The sequence below is a fragment of the Lolium rigidum genome, chromosome 2 (assembly GCF_022539505.1).
Source record: "Lolium rigidum isolate FL_2022 chromosome 2, APGP_CSIRO_Lrig_0.1, whole genome shotgun sequence".
Classification (NCBI taxonomy): domain Eukaryota; kingdom Viridiplantae; phylum Streptophyta; class Magnoliopsida; order Poales; family Poaceae; genus Lolium; species Lolium rigidum.
Window position 1 is genome coordinate 103591262 of NC_061509.1, and position 19477 is coordinate 103610738.

The 19477-nt window shown below is 40.9% G+C and overlaps 1 protein-coding gene across 2 annotated transcripts; it reads left to right on the forward strand.

Moving 5' to 3' along the window:
• The first annotated feature begins 14286 nt into the window (after positions 1-14286).
• On the forward strand, positions 14287-19449 carry LOC124692189. Of its 2 annotated transcripts, none has more exons than XM_047225512.1 (3): positions 14287-14503; positions 16027-16089; positions 16907-19449. In XM_047225512.1, the coding sequence occupies exon 3, from the start codon at positions 17184-17186 to the stop codon at positions 19059-19061; it is 1878 nt and encodes a 625-aa protein (XP_047081468.1). In that variant the 5' UTR covers positions 14287-14503; positions 16027-16089; positions 16907-17183; the 3' UTR covers positions 19062-19449. The 2 variants fall into 2 exon arrangements, with proteins under 2 accessions (XP_047081468.1, XP_047081469.1); XM_047225513.1 differs by lacking the exon at positions 14287-14503 and adding an exon at positions 14581-14717.
• Positions 19450-19477: the final 28 nt, after the last annotated feature.

Sequence of the window (19477 nt, forward strand, 5' to 3'; positions counted from 1 at the left end):
TCTATGCCTAAAAAGTCCACCTTCGAGGTTATCATCCGAACCCCCTCCGAGTATTAAGTTGCAAAGCAACAGACAATTGCATTAAGTATGGTGCGTAATGTAATCAACAACTACATCCTTAGACATAGCATCAATGTTTTATCCCTAGTGGCAACAACACAACACAACCTTAGAACTTTACGTCACTTGTCCCGGTGTCAATGCGAGGCATGAACCCACTATCGAGCATAAGTACTCCCTCTTGGAGTTAAAAGCATCTACTTGGCCGGAGCATCTACTAGTAACGGAGAGCATGCAAGATCATAAACAACACATAAGCATAACTTTGATAATCAACATAACAAGTATTCTCTATTCATCGGATCCCAACAAACGCAACATATAGAATTACATATAGATGATCTTGATCATGATAGGCAGCTCACAAGATCCGACAATGATAGCACAATGGGGAGAAGACAACCATCTAGCTACCGCTATGGACCCATAGTCCAGGGGTAGACTACTCACTCATCACTCCGGAGGCGACCATGGCGGTGTAGAGTCCTCCGGGAGATGATTCCCCTCTCCGGCAGGGTGCCGGAGGCGATCTCCAGGATCCCCCGAGATGGGATCCGCGGCGACGGCGTCTCAGTAATGTTTTCCGTATCGTGGCTCTCGGTGCGGGGGTCTCGTCACGGAGGCTTTAAGTAGGCGGAAGGGCAAGTCGAGAGGCGGCACGGGGGGCCCACACCACGGGGCCGCGCGGCCAAGGGGGCCGCGCCGCCTAGGGTTTGGCCACCCCGTGGCCCCTCTTCGTCTCGTCTTCGGTCTTCCGGAAGCTTCGTGAGAAAATAGGCCTCCGGGCTTTTATTTCGTCCAATTCCGAGAATATTTCTTTACTAGGATTTACTGAAACCAAAAACAGCGAGAAAACAGCAAGCGGCACTTCGGCATCTTGTTAATAGGTTAGTTCCGGAAAATGCACGAATATGACATAAAGTGTGCATAAAACATGTAGATAACATCAATAAAGTGGCATGGAACACAAGAAATTATCGATACGTTGGAGACGTATCGGCATCCCTAAGCTTAGTTCCGCTCGTCCCGAGCGAGGTAAAACGATAACAAAGATAATTTCTGGAGTGACATGCCATCATAAACTTGATCATACTATTTGTAAAGCATATGTAGAGAATGCAGCGATCAAAACAATGGTGATGACATGAGTAAACAAGTGAATCATAAAGCAAAGACTTTTCATGAATAGCACTTCAAGACAAGCATCAATAAGTCTTGCATAAGAGTTAACTCATAAAGCAATAATTCAAAGTAAAGGTATTGAAGCAACACAAAAGAAGATTAAGTTTCAGCGGTTGCTTTCAACTTGTAACATATATATCTCATGGATATTGTCAACATAGAGTAATATAATAAGTGCAATAAGCAAGTATGTAAGAATCAATGCACGAGTTCACACAAGTGTTTGCTTCTTGAGGTGGAGAGAAATAGGTGAACTGACTCAACATTGAAAGTAAAAGAATGGTCCTCATAGAGGAAAAGCATCGATTGCTATATTTGTGCTAGAGCTTTGATTTTGAAAACATGAAAAGAGCATAAAAGTAAAGTTTTGAGAGGTGTTTGTTGTTGTCAACGAATGGTAGCGGGTACTCTAACCCCCTTGCCAGACAAACCTTCAAAGAGCGGCTCCCATTTTATTTTATTTTTGGGTGGCACTCCTTCCAACCTTTCTTTCACAAACCATGGCTAACCGAATCCTCGGGTGCACGCCAACAATCTCATACCATGAAGGAGTGCCTTTTTATTTTAGTTTTATTATGATGACACTCCTCCCAACCTTTGCTTACACAAGCCATGGCTAACCGAATCCTTCGGGTGCCGTCCAACAATCACATACCATGGAGGAGTGTCTATTTTTGTTAATTAATTTGGGACTGGGAATCCCATTGCCGACTCTTTTTGCAAAATTATTGGATAAGCGGATGAAGCCACTAGTCCATTGGTGAAAGTTGCCCAACAAGATTGAAAGATAAACACCACATACTTCCTCATGAGCTATAAAACATTGACACAAATAAGAGGTAATAAATTTTGAATTGTTTAAAGGTAGCACTCAAGCAATTTACTTTGGAATGGCAGGAAATACCATGTAGTAGGTAGGTATGGTGGACACAAATGGCATAGTGGTTGGCTCAAGTATTTTGGATGCATGAGAAGTATTCCCTCTCGATACAAGGTTTAGGCTAGCAAGGTTGTTTGAGGCAAACACAAGGATGAACTAGTACAGCAAAACTCACATAAAAGACATATTGAAAGCATTATAAGACTCTACACCGTCTTCCTTGTTGTTCAAACTCAATACTAGAAATTATCTAGACCTTAGAGAAACCAAATATGCAAACCAAATTTTAGCATGCTCTATGTATTTTAACATTAATGGGTGCAAAGCATATGATGCAAGAGCTTAAACATGAGCACAACAATTGCCAAGTATCACATTACCCAAGACATTTATAGCAATTACTACATGTATCATTTTCCAATTCCAACCATATAACAATTTAACGAAGGAGAAACTTCGCCATGAATACTATGAGTAGAAACCAAGGACATATTTGTCCATATGCTACAGCGGAGTGTGTATCTCTCCCATAAAGTGAATGCTAGGATCCATTTTATTCAAACAAAACAAAAATAAAAACAAACCGACGCTCCAAGAAAAAGCACATAAGATGTGGCTGAATAAAAATGTAGTTTCAGGGGAGGAACCTGATAATTTGTTGATGAAGAAGGGGATGCCTTGGGCATCCCCAAGCTTAGACGCTTGAGTCTTCTTGATATATGAAGGGGTGAACCACCGGGTGCATCCCCAAGCTTAGAGCTTTCACTCTCCTTGATCATGTTGCATCATACTCCTCTCTTGATCCTTGAAAACTTCCTCCACACCAAACTCGAAACAACTCATTAGAGGGTTAGTGGACAATAAAAATTAACATGTTCAGAGGTGACACAATCATTCTTAACACTTCTGGACATTGCATAAAGCTACTGGACATTAATGGATCAAAGAAATTCATCCAACATAGCAAAAGAGGCAATGCGAAATAAAAGGCAGAATCTGTCAAAACAGAACAGTCCGTAAAGATGGATTTTATTAGGCCACCAGACCTGCTCAAATGAAAATGCTCAAATTGAATGAAAGTTGCGTACATATCTGAGGATCATGCACGTAAATTGGCATAATTTTCTGAGCTTCCTGCAGGGCAGTGGGCTCAGATTCGTGACAGCAAAGAAATCTGGAACTGCGCAGTAATCCAAATCTAGTACTTACTTTTCTATCAACGGCTTAACTTGGCACAACAAAACTCAAAACTAAGATAAGGAGAGGTTGCTACAGTAGTAAACAACTTCCAAGACACAAATATAAAACAAAGTACTGTAGCAAAATAACACATGGGTTATCTCCCAAGAAGTTCTTTTCTTTATAGCCATTAAGATGGGCTCAGCGAGTTTTAATGATGCACTCGCAAGAAATAGTATTTGAAGCAAAAGAGAGCATCAAGAGGCAAATTCAAAACACATTTAAGTCTAACATGCTTCCTATGCATAGGAATCTTGTAAATAAACAAGTTCATGAAGAGCAAAGTAACAAGCATAGGAAGATAAAACAAGTGTAGCATCAAAAATTTCAGCTCATAGAGAGGCATTTTAGTAACATGAAAATTTCTACAACCATATTTTCCTCTCTCATAATAACTTTCAGTAGCATCATGAGCAAACTCAACAATATAACTATCACATAAAGCATTCTTATCATGAGTCTCATGCATAAAATTATTACTCTCCACATAAGCATAATCAATTTTATTAGTTGTAGTGGGAGCAAATTCAACAAAGTGGCTATCATCATATATAGGAGGCATATTGTAATCATAAAAGAAAATTTTCTCCTCAATGCTTGGGGGACTAAAAAGATCATGCTCATCAGAGCCAGCTTCCCCAAGCTTAGAATTTTCCATAGCATTAGCAACAATGGTGTTCAAAGCATCCATAGTAATAACATTCCCATTAGCATGCATATAAAGTTCCATGGGTTTTTAATTCTCTCTTCAAACACATCATGTCCTAATTCAAGATAAAGTCCATAAAGATCTCTCATATTTTTGTTGTTTTCCATTATGCTTAACTAGTGAAATAAAAACATGCATGATATTAAATAAAGTAAAACAAGTAACTAATTTTTTTGTGTTTTTGATATAGCAAACAAGATAGCAAATAAAGTAAAACTAGCAACTAATTTTTTTTTGTATTTTGATTTAGTGCAGCAAACAAAGTAGTAAATAAAACTAAGCAAGACAAAAACAAAGTAAAGAGATTGAGAAGTGGAGACTCCCCTTGCGAGCGTGTCTTGATCTCCCCGGCAACGGCGCCCGAGAAAATATGCTTGATGGCGTGTATTTCACACGTTCGTTGGGCAACCCCAAGAGGAAGGTATGATGCGCACGGCGAGCAAGTTTTCCCTCGAGAAAGAAACCAAGGTTTATCGAACCAGGAGGAGCCAAGAAGCACGTTGAAGGTTGATGGCGGCGGGATGTAGTGCGGCGCAACACCGGAGATTCGGCGCCAACGTGGAACCCGCACAACACAACCAAGCTACTTTGCCCCAACGAAACGGTGAGGTTGTCAATCTCACCGGCTTGCTGTAACAAAGGATTAACCGTATTGTGTGGAAGATGATTGTTTGCGGAGAAAACGGTAGAAACAAGTATTGCGATAGATTGTATTTCAGTAAAGAGAATTGGACCGGGGTCCACAGTTCACTAGAGGTGTCTCTCCCATAAGACGAACGAGCATGTTGGGTGAACAAATTACGGTTGGGCAATTGACAAATAAAGAGAGCATGACCATGCACATACATATCATGATGAGTATAGTGAGATTTAATTGGGCATTACGACAAAGTACATAGACCGCCATCCAATCGCATCTATGCCTAAAAAGTCCACCTTCGAGGTTATCATCCGAACCCCCTCCGAGTATTAAGTTGCAAAGCAACGGACAATTGCATTAAGTATGGTGCGTAATGTAATCAACAACTACATCCTTAGACATAGCATCAATGTTTTATCCCTAGTGGCAACAGACACAACACAACCTTAGAACTTTACGTCACTCGTCCCGGTGTCAATGCGGGCATGAACCCACTATCGAGCATAAGTACTCCCTCTTGGAGTTAAAAGCATCTACTTGGCCAGAGCATCTACTAGTAACGGAGAGCATGCAAGATCATAAACAACACATAAGCATAACTTTGATAATCAACATAACAAGTATTCTCTATTCATCGGATCCCAACAAACGCAACATATAGAATTACATATAGATGATCTTGATCATGATAGGCAGCTCACAAGATCCGACAATGATAGCACAATGGGGAGAAGACAACCATCTAGCTACTGCTATGGACCCATAGTCCAGGGGTAGACTACTCACTCATCACTCCGGAGGCGACCATGGCGGTGTAGAGTCCTCCGGGAGATGATTCCCCTCTCCGGCAGGGTGCCGGAGGCGATCTCCGAGGATCCCCGAGATGGGATCGCGCGGCGACGGCGTCTCGGTAATGTTTTCCGTATCGTGGCTCTCGGTACGGGGGTCTCGTCACGGAGGCTTTAAGTAGGCGGAAGGGCAAGTCGAGAGGCGGCACGGGGGGCCCACACCACGGGGCCGCGCGGCCAAGGGGGGCCGCGCCGCCTAGGGTTTGGCCACCCCGTGGCCCCTCTTCGTCTCGTCTTCGGTCTTCCGGAAGCTTCGTGAGAAAATAGGCCTCCGGGCTTTTATTTCGTCCAATTCCGAGAATATTTCTTTACTAGGATTTACGAAACCAAAAACAGCGAGAAAACGACAGCGGCACTTCGGCATCTTGTTAATAGGTTAGTTCCAGAAAATGCACGAATATGACATAAAGTGTGCATAAAACATGTAGATAACATCAATAAAGTGGCATGGAACACAAGAAATTATCGATACGTTGGAGACGTATCAGTACACATCTTCCAATAGGATATCTTCCTTATGGTTGTATCCTCTCTTTGGACTACCATGTATTGTATACCAACTGTGGTCTACTCATAATTATTTTAGGGTCTTAAAAGTATCCTACATAATTTGAGATTAGCTAGCTAACATTACTTAGGAAATATAGGTAAGAAATGTTGACTCAAGTGTGTCAGGATTATTATCAAGTGAATATCCATCTCAAGTCATAAAAAGATTTGGTTTAACTAAGACGACTTCCTATAGACACTACCAATCCTATAGGTCTCCTTTAAAGGGTTTTAATCCTAGGGTCAAAGCATTTGCTTCGATACCAAGCTGTGGTGACCCGGCATACCACTCGCATGGTGTAGTATGCAAGTCCGATATAATACCAATGAAACAACTGTTCCACGAGTATTATATCGCTCGAGTGGTACAACGAAACATATGCGGGTCCAAGGCATGTCTATAGAATTACAACATTGACTCTGTTACATAAGATCATCACGACCTCCTACTTTACAATGAGGTAAAGCTGCGGATAACTCCAGAAGAACGACTCGTAGTCTAATCCTATCACGAACTCTATTTGTAGAGTATTTGACTAGCTATAAAGGCTAAGAATAGATTCTAGCTAAATAGGAGCTAGGTTTAGGAAGCTAGTTCCCTTCTATGGCTATTCTAGGTTTTCTCCTTGTTGGATGAGGTATCTGACTCTTCTGGCAAGGTCCTGTCTCGTGAAGTAGTTGTTGACTCCTCGGCCTTCGAGTTGTACTGTAGATCCTCCTTCGATGCCTCCATATCTAAGCGGGGATTTAAGAGTGGGATGAGTACGAGCGTACTCAACAAGTTCATTATAGGAAAGAGGTGTTTAATGCACTAGCTACAGCATTAGACCAGAATAGTCTAATACCAATGCAGGTTTTCATAATCATTTCTTCAAAAGGTTGCTTTTATTCAGAAGAACTATGTCCGTCGGCCTTCACCGGTTTACTAGAACTTCATGGAGCTCCTTTCCGGCCGCGTTCGCGATTCCATATCCCGGAACGAGGGAGTGACAGGTCACGGTTCTTTACACTCTGCAGAGGTGTGTTGCTTTACCCATAAGAGATCTTAACCTTGGTGCCAACCGGGCAGCTTTCCCGTCCACACTTCCTTTGGTGTGAGGCCCGGTATAAGGTCTAGCCAATCATGTTCTTCCGCTACCTCGAACACCCACCCTTTGTTGCATACCCCGACCCTGGGTCCTCGTCGGTCCCATTATTCCCGTAATTTCAGGGTGGACCCCGACCACGACAACAGTTTGGGACTCGTTAACCAAACTCCTTCGCCGGTAGTCGCAACCCATCATAGACCACATTACCGTGGGGAATTAGAAGGGGATCCCCACCCACCAATTGTTCCGCAAGCGACAACCGTCTACGGTAAGCAACGACTATACCGTGGGGAATTAGAAGGGGCTCCCCACCCACCAATTGCTCCGCAAGATACAACCGTCTACGGTAAGCGCATCCGTTGATGAACGAGAGGTGGAAACACTTTTGACTACTCCGTCCCACTCCGGATCTTATGGTTAACACGGGTATTACGGCACAAGAATCACTGGCGACATTTGTTGTTTAATCCTAGATGGATATTAACCCTTGCAATGGAACCTCCACCATATCAACACAATCCATGGTTCCATTGCCCACCACATAGTCATATTCATAATTATGAAAGTAGTGGTTTTGGTTTGTATGCAATAGTGATAACCATAATACTTTACAAGTAATTTGATAGAAATACTCGAATGACATGAGCAAGTGATGAACTTGCCTTTCTTGACTGCAAGATTATGCGGGCAAAGGTCTTCGATACGCAATAACTCCAAATTCTGAAATAGCATCATCGTCCGGTAAGGACGATGCTTAAAGATTGGCAAAGATGCAATAATGCATAAGAATGAGATGCAATCGCTCTAAGCGTGACCTAACCCCGATGATTTAGGATTAGTGAGTGGTAATGATTGGTTTAGGGTGTGTTGCACTTTTAGAGTGATTCACAAACAAGGTTCTTATTCGGGTGTGATTACTTGGTATCATGAACGGGTAGATAATAAAGTACGAGTAATCAATTGAGCACACAAAGAATGATAATTGGCATAATGTTAACATGTAAAGATCGGTTGTCGAGTTTTAGTACTATATGGCATGGTTAATGATTACTTGTTATATTCTTCAAAAGAATAACTTTTGAAGAACATGTTCTTTAATGAAGAACAAGTATGACAATTGGGTTTGTGTTTTGTTATAATTTATTCTGGTTCCAAGTAGTTTCTGGAGTAAGTATAAGATGGATCACAACATAGTTGGATTCATCAGCAACTAGGGCTTGTAAGGTTGAAATAAGCTTAGGCATCTTAAGCAATTCATTATGCATGGTTGTTGTCAGGGTTGGTTTATCTTGCTAGTGATAGGCTGGCTAGGGTTTATAGGTCCTTATAAGCGGGGTTGGTGATGATTCCTTATTTTTTTTAAAAGAATAACTTTTGAAGAACATACTTCTTAAATAATAAGAAGTATATCAATTTGGGTTGAGGTTGTCTAGGTTTTGCTCACTGGATCCACTAAGTAAGGAATTATTGACTCCTAAATAGGATGGTTCATAATTATGAAGTATTTGTAGGGTTCGAGTGGACTATGGTTATGTAATGATAAATATTGAGCCTAGATGCTATTTGGGTTCATCACAATGGTGTGATGCTAAGCATGGATGAATAAGGATGATGGTTTTGACGAGTAGAAGCTAGGATTTAAACTTGGTTGATCCTACTTGATCAACTAGGTTTAGTGATATGCATACATGGAATACTAAATTGCTAGTGATAGGGTTCTACATTTTATGTGGACATAGGTATGTCTTTTAGTTGCTAAGGGTGGCTCTATGATTTGAATTGAAGTACCATGATCACCTGTTCTAACCTTGGGTTTAGGTTAGAAGCAAATTAGGGTTCATATGTAATAACAGAACTAGAGTTCCTAATTAATTTAGGGTTTTAGGCTTCCACTGAAATTAGATGGTTAACACTTTGTTTTATAATGGAACTAGGGTTTCCTAATTACTCTATAATTCTTGTATTAATAACTTCATTAATAAAGTTGAAGTTATTAATAACTTTGGAATTAAAATAATATTGGATTTGTCCTTTTATTATTTTTAAAGAATTAATAATTAAAGTAAATATTAATTAGGATTTAAATCCTCCTATTAAGGATTTAATAAATTATAAGCAAAGGAAAATTAGTTTTATTATTTTCCTGATTTACTTATTGGTTTTTATTAATTTTTAGAAGTTTTTGTTAATTATTGAATTTTAATTAAATTTGGAATTAAAATTAAAGGTTTAAATAACAAGTGTTAAATAATTAAATTTTTATTGAAAATAAAAATTTCCTTTTATATTTTTATTGGGTAGAATTTTCGTTTATAAGAATTTTAAGATCTCATTTATATTTTTCTGACTTAATTTGGATTTTCTAAATTCATTTGAAGTTGCAGTAATTTACTGGAATTAAATTTAAACTAAAATTACTATATGTACCGGGTTAGGCTACCCACCTGGTCACTGACATGTGGGCCAGAGACACGTCAGCGACCACGGTGGCGTTGAATGGTCAAAATGGGGAACGTGGCCAGGGGGTTTACTGCCGGTGGGTTGCCGGTGACGGCGCCGGAGCTAGGCTGCTCCCCGGGACGAGCGACTACGCCTAATCGAACCGCGGCACGGTGAGGAACCTAATGGTGGCGGCGCCGCTCCCTAATTGTCACCGGAGCGTGAACGGCGGCGACGTGCTGCGGCGGCGCGCACGGGCCAGCGACACAGAGGCGATGCAGGGCAGAATCGAGCAGGCCAGGGACACGATGAGATGCAGGAGCTCACCAGGAGGCCGTAGGGCTTGGTGGCGAGGCCGGGGATGGTCGGAATCGTGGTAATCGGCATCTCCCGGTGGCGGAGAAGACGAGCTCGACGACGGATCTACAGGTTGCTCTGGACCGATTCCTCTTGCAGGCCGAGTATGTCGAGGACGGCGATCTCAGTGGTGGTCACGGCGAGGCTTAGGGTTGCTCCAGTCGACGGCGAGGTTGAATGGCCGGCGACTAGAGTTTCGGCATGGATGAATTTTTGGAGCAGAAAGAGAGGAAAAGAACGATGGCTAGGGTTCCTCTGGGTATTTATACCCCTCCGACGGTCTTCGTTGGTCGAGGAAGTCCACTTCGGCGGCCGGGACGTGGCTCGCCGGAGTCGTGGCGCTCTCTGCGCGCGTCGAGCGAGCGAGACGAAGAGGAAGACCTCCTCCTCGCTCTTATCCGCTCGAAGCGGTAAGTTGGACCGTTTCTGGTGGGCTTGGCCTTTTGTGTGTGCTCCATGGGCTGCCTGGTGGGCTGTGGTGCTGGGCTGCGGTGGCCTGTGAGGTCTGGTAAGCTTCCTCTCCTTTTCTTCTTTCTATTTTTTTATTTTCTGTTTTCAATTTGCCCATTTGAATTCATATTTGAATTCTGTTTTATTTGCAGGTGTTTTATATGTTAATTCCATTTCGATGTTGTGTGATAACTATCACATCATTATTCTATTTGAAACAAGTGTTTCACAGTAGATTATATTACATACTAATGGGTGATTCAAAAATAGCAATTAGACATGAATTATACTTTCACTTTGATTTCCCTTTTATTATGAATTCCCTTTAATTTAGAAATGTAAGAGTTGATACTTTCTTCTCAAGGTATTTCTGAAGTTGTTATTATATCTTAGTTCCTATTTGACTAATTAATCACTTGCATGTTATTCTATGTGAGCAATTTTTATTAAGGTTTTGTAGGTTTGTTGATAACCCTTATTAAAATTAACATTGGTGTTATGGTCTATTAACACTTTGAAATACCTAGAGTAGATATTACTCTCCTCAAGGTTGGGTCTTAATTAAATAGATAAGTGGTTGATAATTACACTTGTGGTTTTAATTATAAGATGTATCACAATGTTTTTTCTCAGGTTTAATAATTGAAGCATAAGATTTTATTAATATGCCACACTAGGGTTCTAGTGATATTTACCTAATGGCAATTGGTTTGGAACTCAAATGTGAATTAGGTTTATAGTGGTGATCACCCAAGTGATACACAAACTAGGGTTGAGATACAATTCTAGTTTATAGAATTGGGATGACATTATATTGCATGTGCTAGGGTTAATCTCCCCTAACCATGATAAAGTGGTTACTTGCTTAATATTTCATGTGCTTCCCTAATTGCTAAGGATTTGAGAATTGGTTTTATCTTGTACCAATTAACTTCTATTATTATTCTCAATTAATCATTAAAATAACTACAGTGGTTATAGTTCTTTTTATAGTTAACTTTGGTCATATGGATGGATGGTTTCTCACCATATAAAGTATAGAGTTTGACTCTAAAGGTTTTCTTGTGGTTCTTAAGTGAAGAATAGGTGGAATATAAATGTGGTAGGATTCTACTTATGATCACCAAGTGATTTATAAGTTAGGGTTGAGATATGGGCCTAGGGTTACTTACTAGTGATCTCCCTATAATTTCATGTGGTGAATTATATCTATTTATCATATAGGGTTTAACTTCTGGCTTATCCTTCTATTTCTCCAACTCATGATTATGGCATTATCTTGGTCCACTATTACGAATGGCTTCTACTCCCAATTCTTAGAGTATATGATCATTACCCAATTTGTAATGATCAAAGGTTTGGCTTCCAAAGTTATCTCTCAAGAATTAGGTTTCTCACTCTCAAGATCAAGTGTTGTCTTGATCAAGTAAATATATACTTTCTTTTGTAGTCTCTTGAATGGGCATGGTTATGGTTGTCTTAATTATCTTGAGTATAACACCATAGGTTGAGCTTTCTCATTTAGGAATGGTTATTCTAGGGTTTATGGTGTACTCCTAATATCTCCTTAGGTATCTAGGCTAAGGTTTCATTTGTCTAGTTTAATTGGGTTAGTCTCTTCCTCACCTCATCAATTCAGGGTATGATATTATTTCATGTGATATTAGGTTATCTCACCACTCCAAGGGAAATGGTTTTCAACCTAATACTTTAATTCAAAGGTTGTCCTTTATTCTTAAATAGGTAAAGCTAAGAGTGGTATCAATGGTCTCTCTCATTTTGGAAAGGACTTTAATACTAACTTAAGGTTAGGCTCCATAGGGATTGATGTGATCATCAATATCTATGTTTAACATAAATGGTTTCTCTCTCTAGGAATGTCTTGAATAATATCCTAGGGTTCCTCTTAAAGATGATGATTTGAGTACTTGGATGTATATCCAAAGTTTAGCTCAAGGTTTGTTATTGCTTCTCTAATAATTATAATAGAACTCTCACCTCTCTAGGTTTGATGTAAAACTATTTGGAATAGAGAAGAATATATATTTCTTAAGTTGAATCTCCTTATCTTGTTTCCGGGAATAAAGTAGAATGAATACCATGAGGTTTATGGTAGGATCATGGATTTGTTTAAGACATGGAGAAGATAAGTGAAGAATAGTTTCTCCAATTATTGTTACTTGATTTCCAATTAAATGGATGTTCATATGGTATGGCAAGGAATATCATGTTGTGATCTTTAATAAGATCAAGTAGTTGATCCTTGATTAATAAGTTCTTGTGTTGATTGTATTTCCATTTGATCTAACCCCTTAGATCAAATTATCTCTACCCAAAACAATGTTTTAATAGAGTCACATTGAGGTTTATAGCGCTTGCCTTGATGAGCTACTTCAATTCCACAAAGGTCAAGTGAAACTTCAGTTACTGTGACTGTTTTACTTTAAAGCGCAAAAATTCCCCAGATTTTCTATGCATGAATGCAATGCACACATCTGTTTCCTCTATTTTTTTGTAACCCCGTTACCTGGGATATTACACTACAGGAGGCATAGAAGTTCAAAAGTTTTTCGAAGGGTCAGATGTGGTTTACAGTTTGGCTAAGGGCCACATTTAGGATGAACAAGCCCCAACTATAGTTCAGACATTATATGACATCCATACCGCACCCTAAGTCTTCTAGCACTACAAGGGGGAAGCATTCTTATGCTAACGTAGAACCCGGCCAACTTTGTGCTTTGCTCCTATGATCCTATCTATATTTAATTAGCAAGTAGAGCACATTAGAATCATCCAACCCTTGGAGTTTGTTCCCTTGTTCTTGCTATTATAGTTTTGTTTATGGGACGCTGTTTCTTCTCCTTGTTCCTTCACGCTATTATGTTCGTTCAGTGCATTGTTTTAAGTAGCTTTTGGTACCATGTGAAGGTACATAATTTGATATATTGCTTGTGCTTCAATGCTGCCAACTAAGACATGGTCAAAAAAAATGATGCCAACTAATAAAATGTGCATGACCGTGCTTTAGAGAGAACAATCAAAATAAATTATTAATATGTGATTTATGAATACTAAGAAAAGTAACGTAGCAAGCTCAATTTATGGATTATATATTACGGAAAAACACATTAAAGCTAAGTATACTAATTGTGGTGCATACATGATATTAAGCTTATTATGTGTCATCTCTGTGGTGCCTACACACTAAGACTTACATAATACTATTAAGGACGCAGTACAATAAATACTAGTGAGTAGTCTTTTTTTAAAGGAAAAAAAAGTAGCGAGTGGAAGCATTTGTTCTATATTCTAAGTCCCCAGAGATCACATAAGTCTTAAAGGGAGTATTAGAGTTTTTATCGATTCACTTGATTCAAAAAAACACATGATTGGAATATCACCACATGTTTGCATCATACAAAATATATCTGCACAAAAAGTTAATTTGATTGTATTCCCGGGGAAAAAAAGACTATGCAACATGTTTGAGTTGGTTAAAACTATATTATAATATGTTGTGTAAAATACACATCATATCACCCAAGAACATTTTGAAGCCTGGGCAAAGAGTAAATTCAAAGGCTTAGGGTGCTATTTTGTGGAAATTCCTACAAGATTAAATGCTATAAATCAAACATTCAGATGTAGGAAGAATTCGTAACAGTTGCAAATACTCCAGAATTTGTATAAAAGAATCAAAGATACCCCAAAATCTTTTGTGAAGATGGAGATTCGATGGAGACAATAATATAATTTGAAACAACCACGATGGCCTACATGCAAATGTTTGTAGGAAAGATACTCTGCCACCAGTCTCTCTGCCACAGTATCACCACGCACTCCGACGAACGAAAAAACAGAAAAAAGGAAAGTCGCTTTTCGTCCGCCGTTAATCTCCAAGCTCCTCCTCCCCCTCCTTTCTCGTCGTCTCTGCTCCGCCTCTCCCCATCCCGAGATCGCATCGCCGCCACTCGCTTTCCCTCCACCGTCGCCGAGGCGGAGAGGAAAAGGACCCCGGCCTCCGCCGCCGTCGCCCCGGCCTCGGTCCCTCCTCCCCGCGAGGTAAACGCCTCCTCCCGCCGTCGTTTTTACGGTGGGGGCGGTTAATTCCTCGTTCTTTCCACGCAATTTCTTTTACTTTCTTGCCCAATTTCCGGGCGGCGCGCGCGCGCGCGTGCGCCTCCTCCCTCCTAGTAGTAGTATTTATACGTGCGGGGGTGCTTCAAGGAAAAGCTCTTCCAGCCCTGCTTCTCGTTTTCAGGAGAGATACGACGAGGTTCGTCTCACATGCTCTTCATTCTAGGCCGTGCTTTAGGTTTCAGGCAATAGTGCAGGAGCGTTCAAATTTCGTAGCCGTGTTGCTCTGAATCTGTTAGTTCTTGGGCCAATTAGGAGGTTCATTTAAAGCTAGATACCCGTGTCCTTGATGTTGATATGCACCTACCTAGTATTGTACAGTTCCGATCGTTTCTGATGTGAGGCTTGCTTGATGGTGTTTTGTTTTGAGAATTCATTGTGTTTCTGCTGCTGTACTGATTAGCTGCCAACGGGGAGAATTCTGGGTCCCCTTGTGAGCCTAGACATTAGAGGAGTGTAAATTATGCCCCTTCTAATTTCGCGTTCTTATGTTTGGAGTAGTTGTTCGGTTTGTTATTCTAGTGAACTCATATCCTCTGTTCTTTGTATAAAAGCTGGATTTAGTCTAGGATTCTATTTACTGTGTTGTGTCTGTAAGAACTTTAGTACCATGTTTACGGCACAAAGCTACAGTCGAAAATAGTATTATGTAAAATAACTTCTGTGCAAAGAGAAAATCCAGAACTTTCTGGATGTGGCTATCGAGCGCTTCAAGTAGTTTTTTCTAGCTGAATGATTCACAGCACCAGTAGCTAAATAGAAATGTTCATGCATTTTCTACATTAGCAAGGAGAACATTGGGTGTAACCTACTGTTCTATATTTAGACGAGTCATCTTTTTCGCCGTGCTAATGAACATGTTAGGCATTTTGTTAGTAGTTAATTGTGTATAAAGCTGATACGTTTGTAAGTTCATTTATTGGATCTTTCTTTCATCCACAATCGTAGCTTGCAAAGTGATAGCATCATTAGATGTCTGCTTTTAGTAGTCAGTGCTTTAGATATCTTTATTTTCTTTTGTGGTTTATCTGGCTAAAGATTGAAACCCAGTTTCTGTTTTTTTTTTGAATATTCTTCTCATATGCGATTTGCGGGTGCCTAAAATATAAAGATGTCTGCTATGGTCCCTTTTTTGGTAGACATATACCGATTCTCCCCCTTTCCCAAGGATTAGGGTACTTATGCTAATATTCGTCATCCTACTGTAAAGTTCTAAGCTTTGGTATTCCTGATAATAAAAAATTGTACATAACTATGTCAGTTGGTGAATCCCTGCTTTTTCAAAGCTAGAGATATGCCATATTTGTTTCACCATAGGAATGTTATGTTCATCTTTGGAAGTTGTTGTTAAATTCTTAGCTACTTTACCTAATTTTCTGCGGGGGAACGATACATTTGTAGAGATTCTATATTGATTGTTGCGTTGGCTTGTATTTTTCAATTTGCAGACACAGTTGCTGGAATTTCCGATTGTCTGCTTCAAATACGTCCTTGCTATTTCATTCTCCCAGGTAATGCCCAGAAGCTCCAACTTCCCCTATTAAAATGATATGATAGTTATATTAGGGTATTAACTGTTAAGTGCCCTTGCTATTTCATTATTATATTTTTTAACTGTCTCATGTAGTACAATCTCACTTTGGTAGATAGACTTTCATTTTTAGATATACCAAATCTACACGTCAAATGCACGTTACAAATATATATTGGATGATATATGTAGTATTCAATATAGAGTGAAGTGAATCATCTCTTTTGGTCATTGGCGTTGGGCCTTTGTAGGAGTCCAAGAAAGCTTGGTACCGTGAGAATAGAGCAGATAATGAATTAACTCTTATATGTGAATATTACTCTCCTTTAAAACTCTTAATTTTTTAAATTATGAGGTAATTTGTAAGGGTCTAACTTAATTTATGAGCCATCAGATGTGACTATAGGTGGTTATGGTCATTTAGTTTCCGCAACTTGTACCTTTTATAGGTGGTTAAGATCTTTCGACTCGATCAGAATCTCTCTATTTTGCCAATAGGCTTGCTACGACAATAAGGGGTTGTATTTTCATTCCCTCAATGTTATACTCCGTACCAAATTTCAGAGCAATCTAAGTCATATTATCTTGTTGTCATGTTAACCATTCTAGGTTTGAATATAGTAAGAGTCGACATTATATTCCATAGCATATAGCAAGAGTCGGCATTATACTCCAGATAGTAGTACTATATGGAATTGAATACCTAAAGAAGCCCTTTTCCTTTGATTTGTTACTATGTTAATTTGTTTTTGTATTGTGGAATTTGTGCATTATTTGACTCATTTTACTGTCTGCAGAACATATCTCACTTGATCAGATGAAAGACCTGGCTTGGTATTCTGGCCTGTAGCATCATCAGTGTTCTGTGAATAAATAGCAGTTCCCTACTTAGAGCGCTGGAAAATGGATCGTAGGGACACTTCAGGGTTTGTGAGCGGAGGCTGCGAAGACAAAATGGAGTACTAGATGCTATATTTCTAACTTGATAGTTTTGTTAACCATTATTTAAGCTGGTCTTTTCCATAGAGGTTGGCTGGGCTTGGGCACCGGAGATAGTCACTGCCACTGAGAACAATGGACCCCAGGCTTGGGCCATCAGCGTTTAACATAAGCTTCTCCAATCCAAATGCCTATGTGAATGAGTTCCCTATCATTTGTTCAGCCAGCCATCCAACTGCTAGTTCTAGTCAGGTTCATGTGCTAGCTCAGGGCAGTTCGTACGATCTGCCAAGAGGGACCAAGAGAAAATTCGATGGCTTGTCGCTCGTTCTCGGAAATTCATCAAGCTCCGATTCTAGCAAGCAAAGCATGCGTACTAGTTCCACCATTTCTTCTGCTAAGGGCAGTGGCGATGATTCTTCTGTTGATTTGGGTTCAAGTTATTTTACTCTGGGCAATGAAGGTACTTCCACGCTGGATAAGCAGGCTTGTGATTTTACAAGGACTATGGGGAAATCTGGGCTTGATCTTGAGCTATCTTTGTCTGTTGGGCCATGTCAATCTTCTATTACTGGGGCAGATCTAAGTGCAGCAACTATACAGAATAATACATATCTTCAGCCATGCATTATGGACTTTGTCCAAACAGTTGATGAAGGATCTACATCGCTACACCGACCAGATGGTGGCCAGGTCCGTTCTTATCTTCGTTCTGCACAGATGGCTGGATTTTCTCCTGGACAAATTTTCCCAGCTAGCTCTAACCAAACTCAAGGTCTGCCAACATTTCTCCAACCACAAGAAAGTCCAGCATCCTATACTTCGGGGTTTGTCAGTCTGCCACACCGCAGCATTAGCACAAAAGTTTGTTCATATCTGGGATGTGTAAAAGGAGCAAGAGGTTCGTCAGGGCGATGCATTGCTCATGGTGGAGGTAGAAGGTGCCATAAAGATGGCTGCAGCAAAGGGGCTGAGGGCAAGACCATCTTCTGCAAAGCTCATGGAGGGGGTAGGCGCTGCGACCATCTTGGGTGCACCAAAAGCGCAGAAGGCCGTACTGATTTCTGCATCGCCCATGGCGGTGGTCGGCGTTGTATCAATGAAGGATGCAGAAGAGCAGCCAGAGGCAAATCTGGTCGCTGTATTAAACATGGTGGAGGAAAAAGGTGCCAACAGGACAACTGCACAAAGAGCGCAGAAGGGCGTTCAGGCCTATGCATTGCTCACGGAGGTGGTCGTCGCTGTCTGCAGGCTGGTTGCGGCAAGGGGGCACAGGGCAGCACTGATTTCTGTAAAGCTCATGGTGGTGGCAAAAGATGCACGCACCCTAGTTGTACTAAGGGCGCCGAAGGAAGCACACCATTCTGCAAAGGCCATGGTGGTGGTAAACGTTGTGCAACTCAAGGTTGCACAAAAAGTGTTCATGGCGGCACCCTCTTCTGTGTCGCACACGGAGGTGGAAAGAGGTGTGTAGTAGAAGGATGCACCAAGAGCGCAAGAGGCCGTACCGATCGCTGTGTTGGTCATGGCGGGGGCAAGAGATGCAAATCTGCTGGCTGTGATAAAAGTGCACAGGGAAGCACTGATTTTTGTAAGGCGCACGGAGGAGGCAAACGCTGTTCATGGGGATCTGACCTTGGAGGCCCTCCTTGCGATCGCCTTGCGCGAGGAAAAATGGGTATGTGTGTCCATCATAACCCACTGCTGGATGACGATCGCATTCATGGGGGGCAAACACTGGGTGCCCTTGTCCATGGAGATTGCCTTCCACATACTGAAACAAGCAGGCAAAACATCTTTGTGCGTCCAGTGGAGGCTCCTTCTCGTGTGCCGGTCCCGGCTCCTGAGCGTCGGGTACACGGTGGCAGAAGCATTATGTCCATGTTTGCTAATGGCATGAGCTTTGGTGACGAATCCACCAACAATGCGGAGGCTAGCACTTCTGCATCTCGCAGCCGCAGACCTGTGAATGGCTTGGAAGCAAGCATCCCTGGTCGTGGCAACTGGCTCTAGTGCCCTCAAAATTCATCGCCTGCCCTCCACTTTGGTATGACTCGCTACATGTGGCAAGTATCTATCTTCTGCTCCTGTTCTCCTGTGTGAAAACTATGGTGTGATTGTGTGAACTGTCCTCATGCTCTCTTCGTATTAAGTAATTAATCTCCCCTGTAAGATAAAATAAAAGGGGAGAGGTAACATAATAGGTGGTCAAGTGTGAGTTCTAGGTCCTGTATTACAAGTCTGTATTGGAAGTCCATATTGCTGGTATTCGACGGCGCGTCCAGAGTTACTCCTGTTGGAGGTTCCTATCAGTATATATCAGGAACATTACTTCAAATGTTGATGTTGCTGCTACTGCGCTGCTGTAAACAATAAATATGATGTTTGCCTGCCTGTTTTCTCTGTCCGAAACAAGAACCTTATACTAC

Excerpts from the sequence above, each read along its gene's own strand:
- LOC124692189 (XM_047225512.1), top strand. The coding sequence starts at position 17,184 with ATGGACCCCAGGCTTGGGCCATCAGCGTTTAACATAAGCTTCTCCAAT.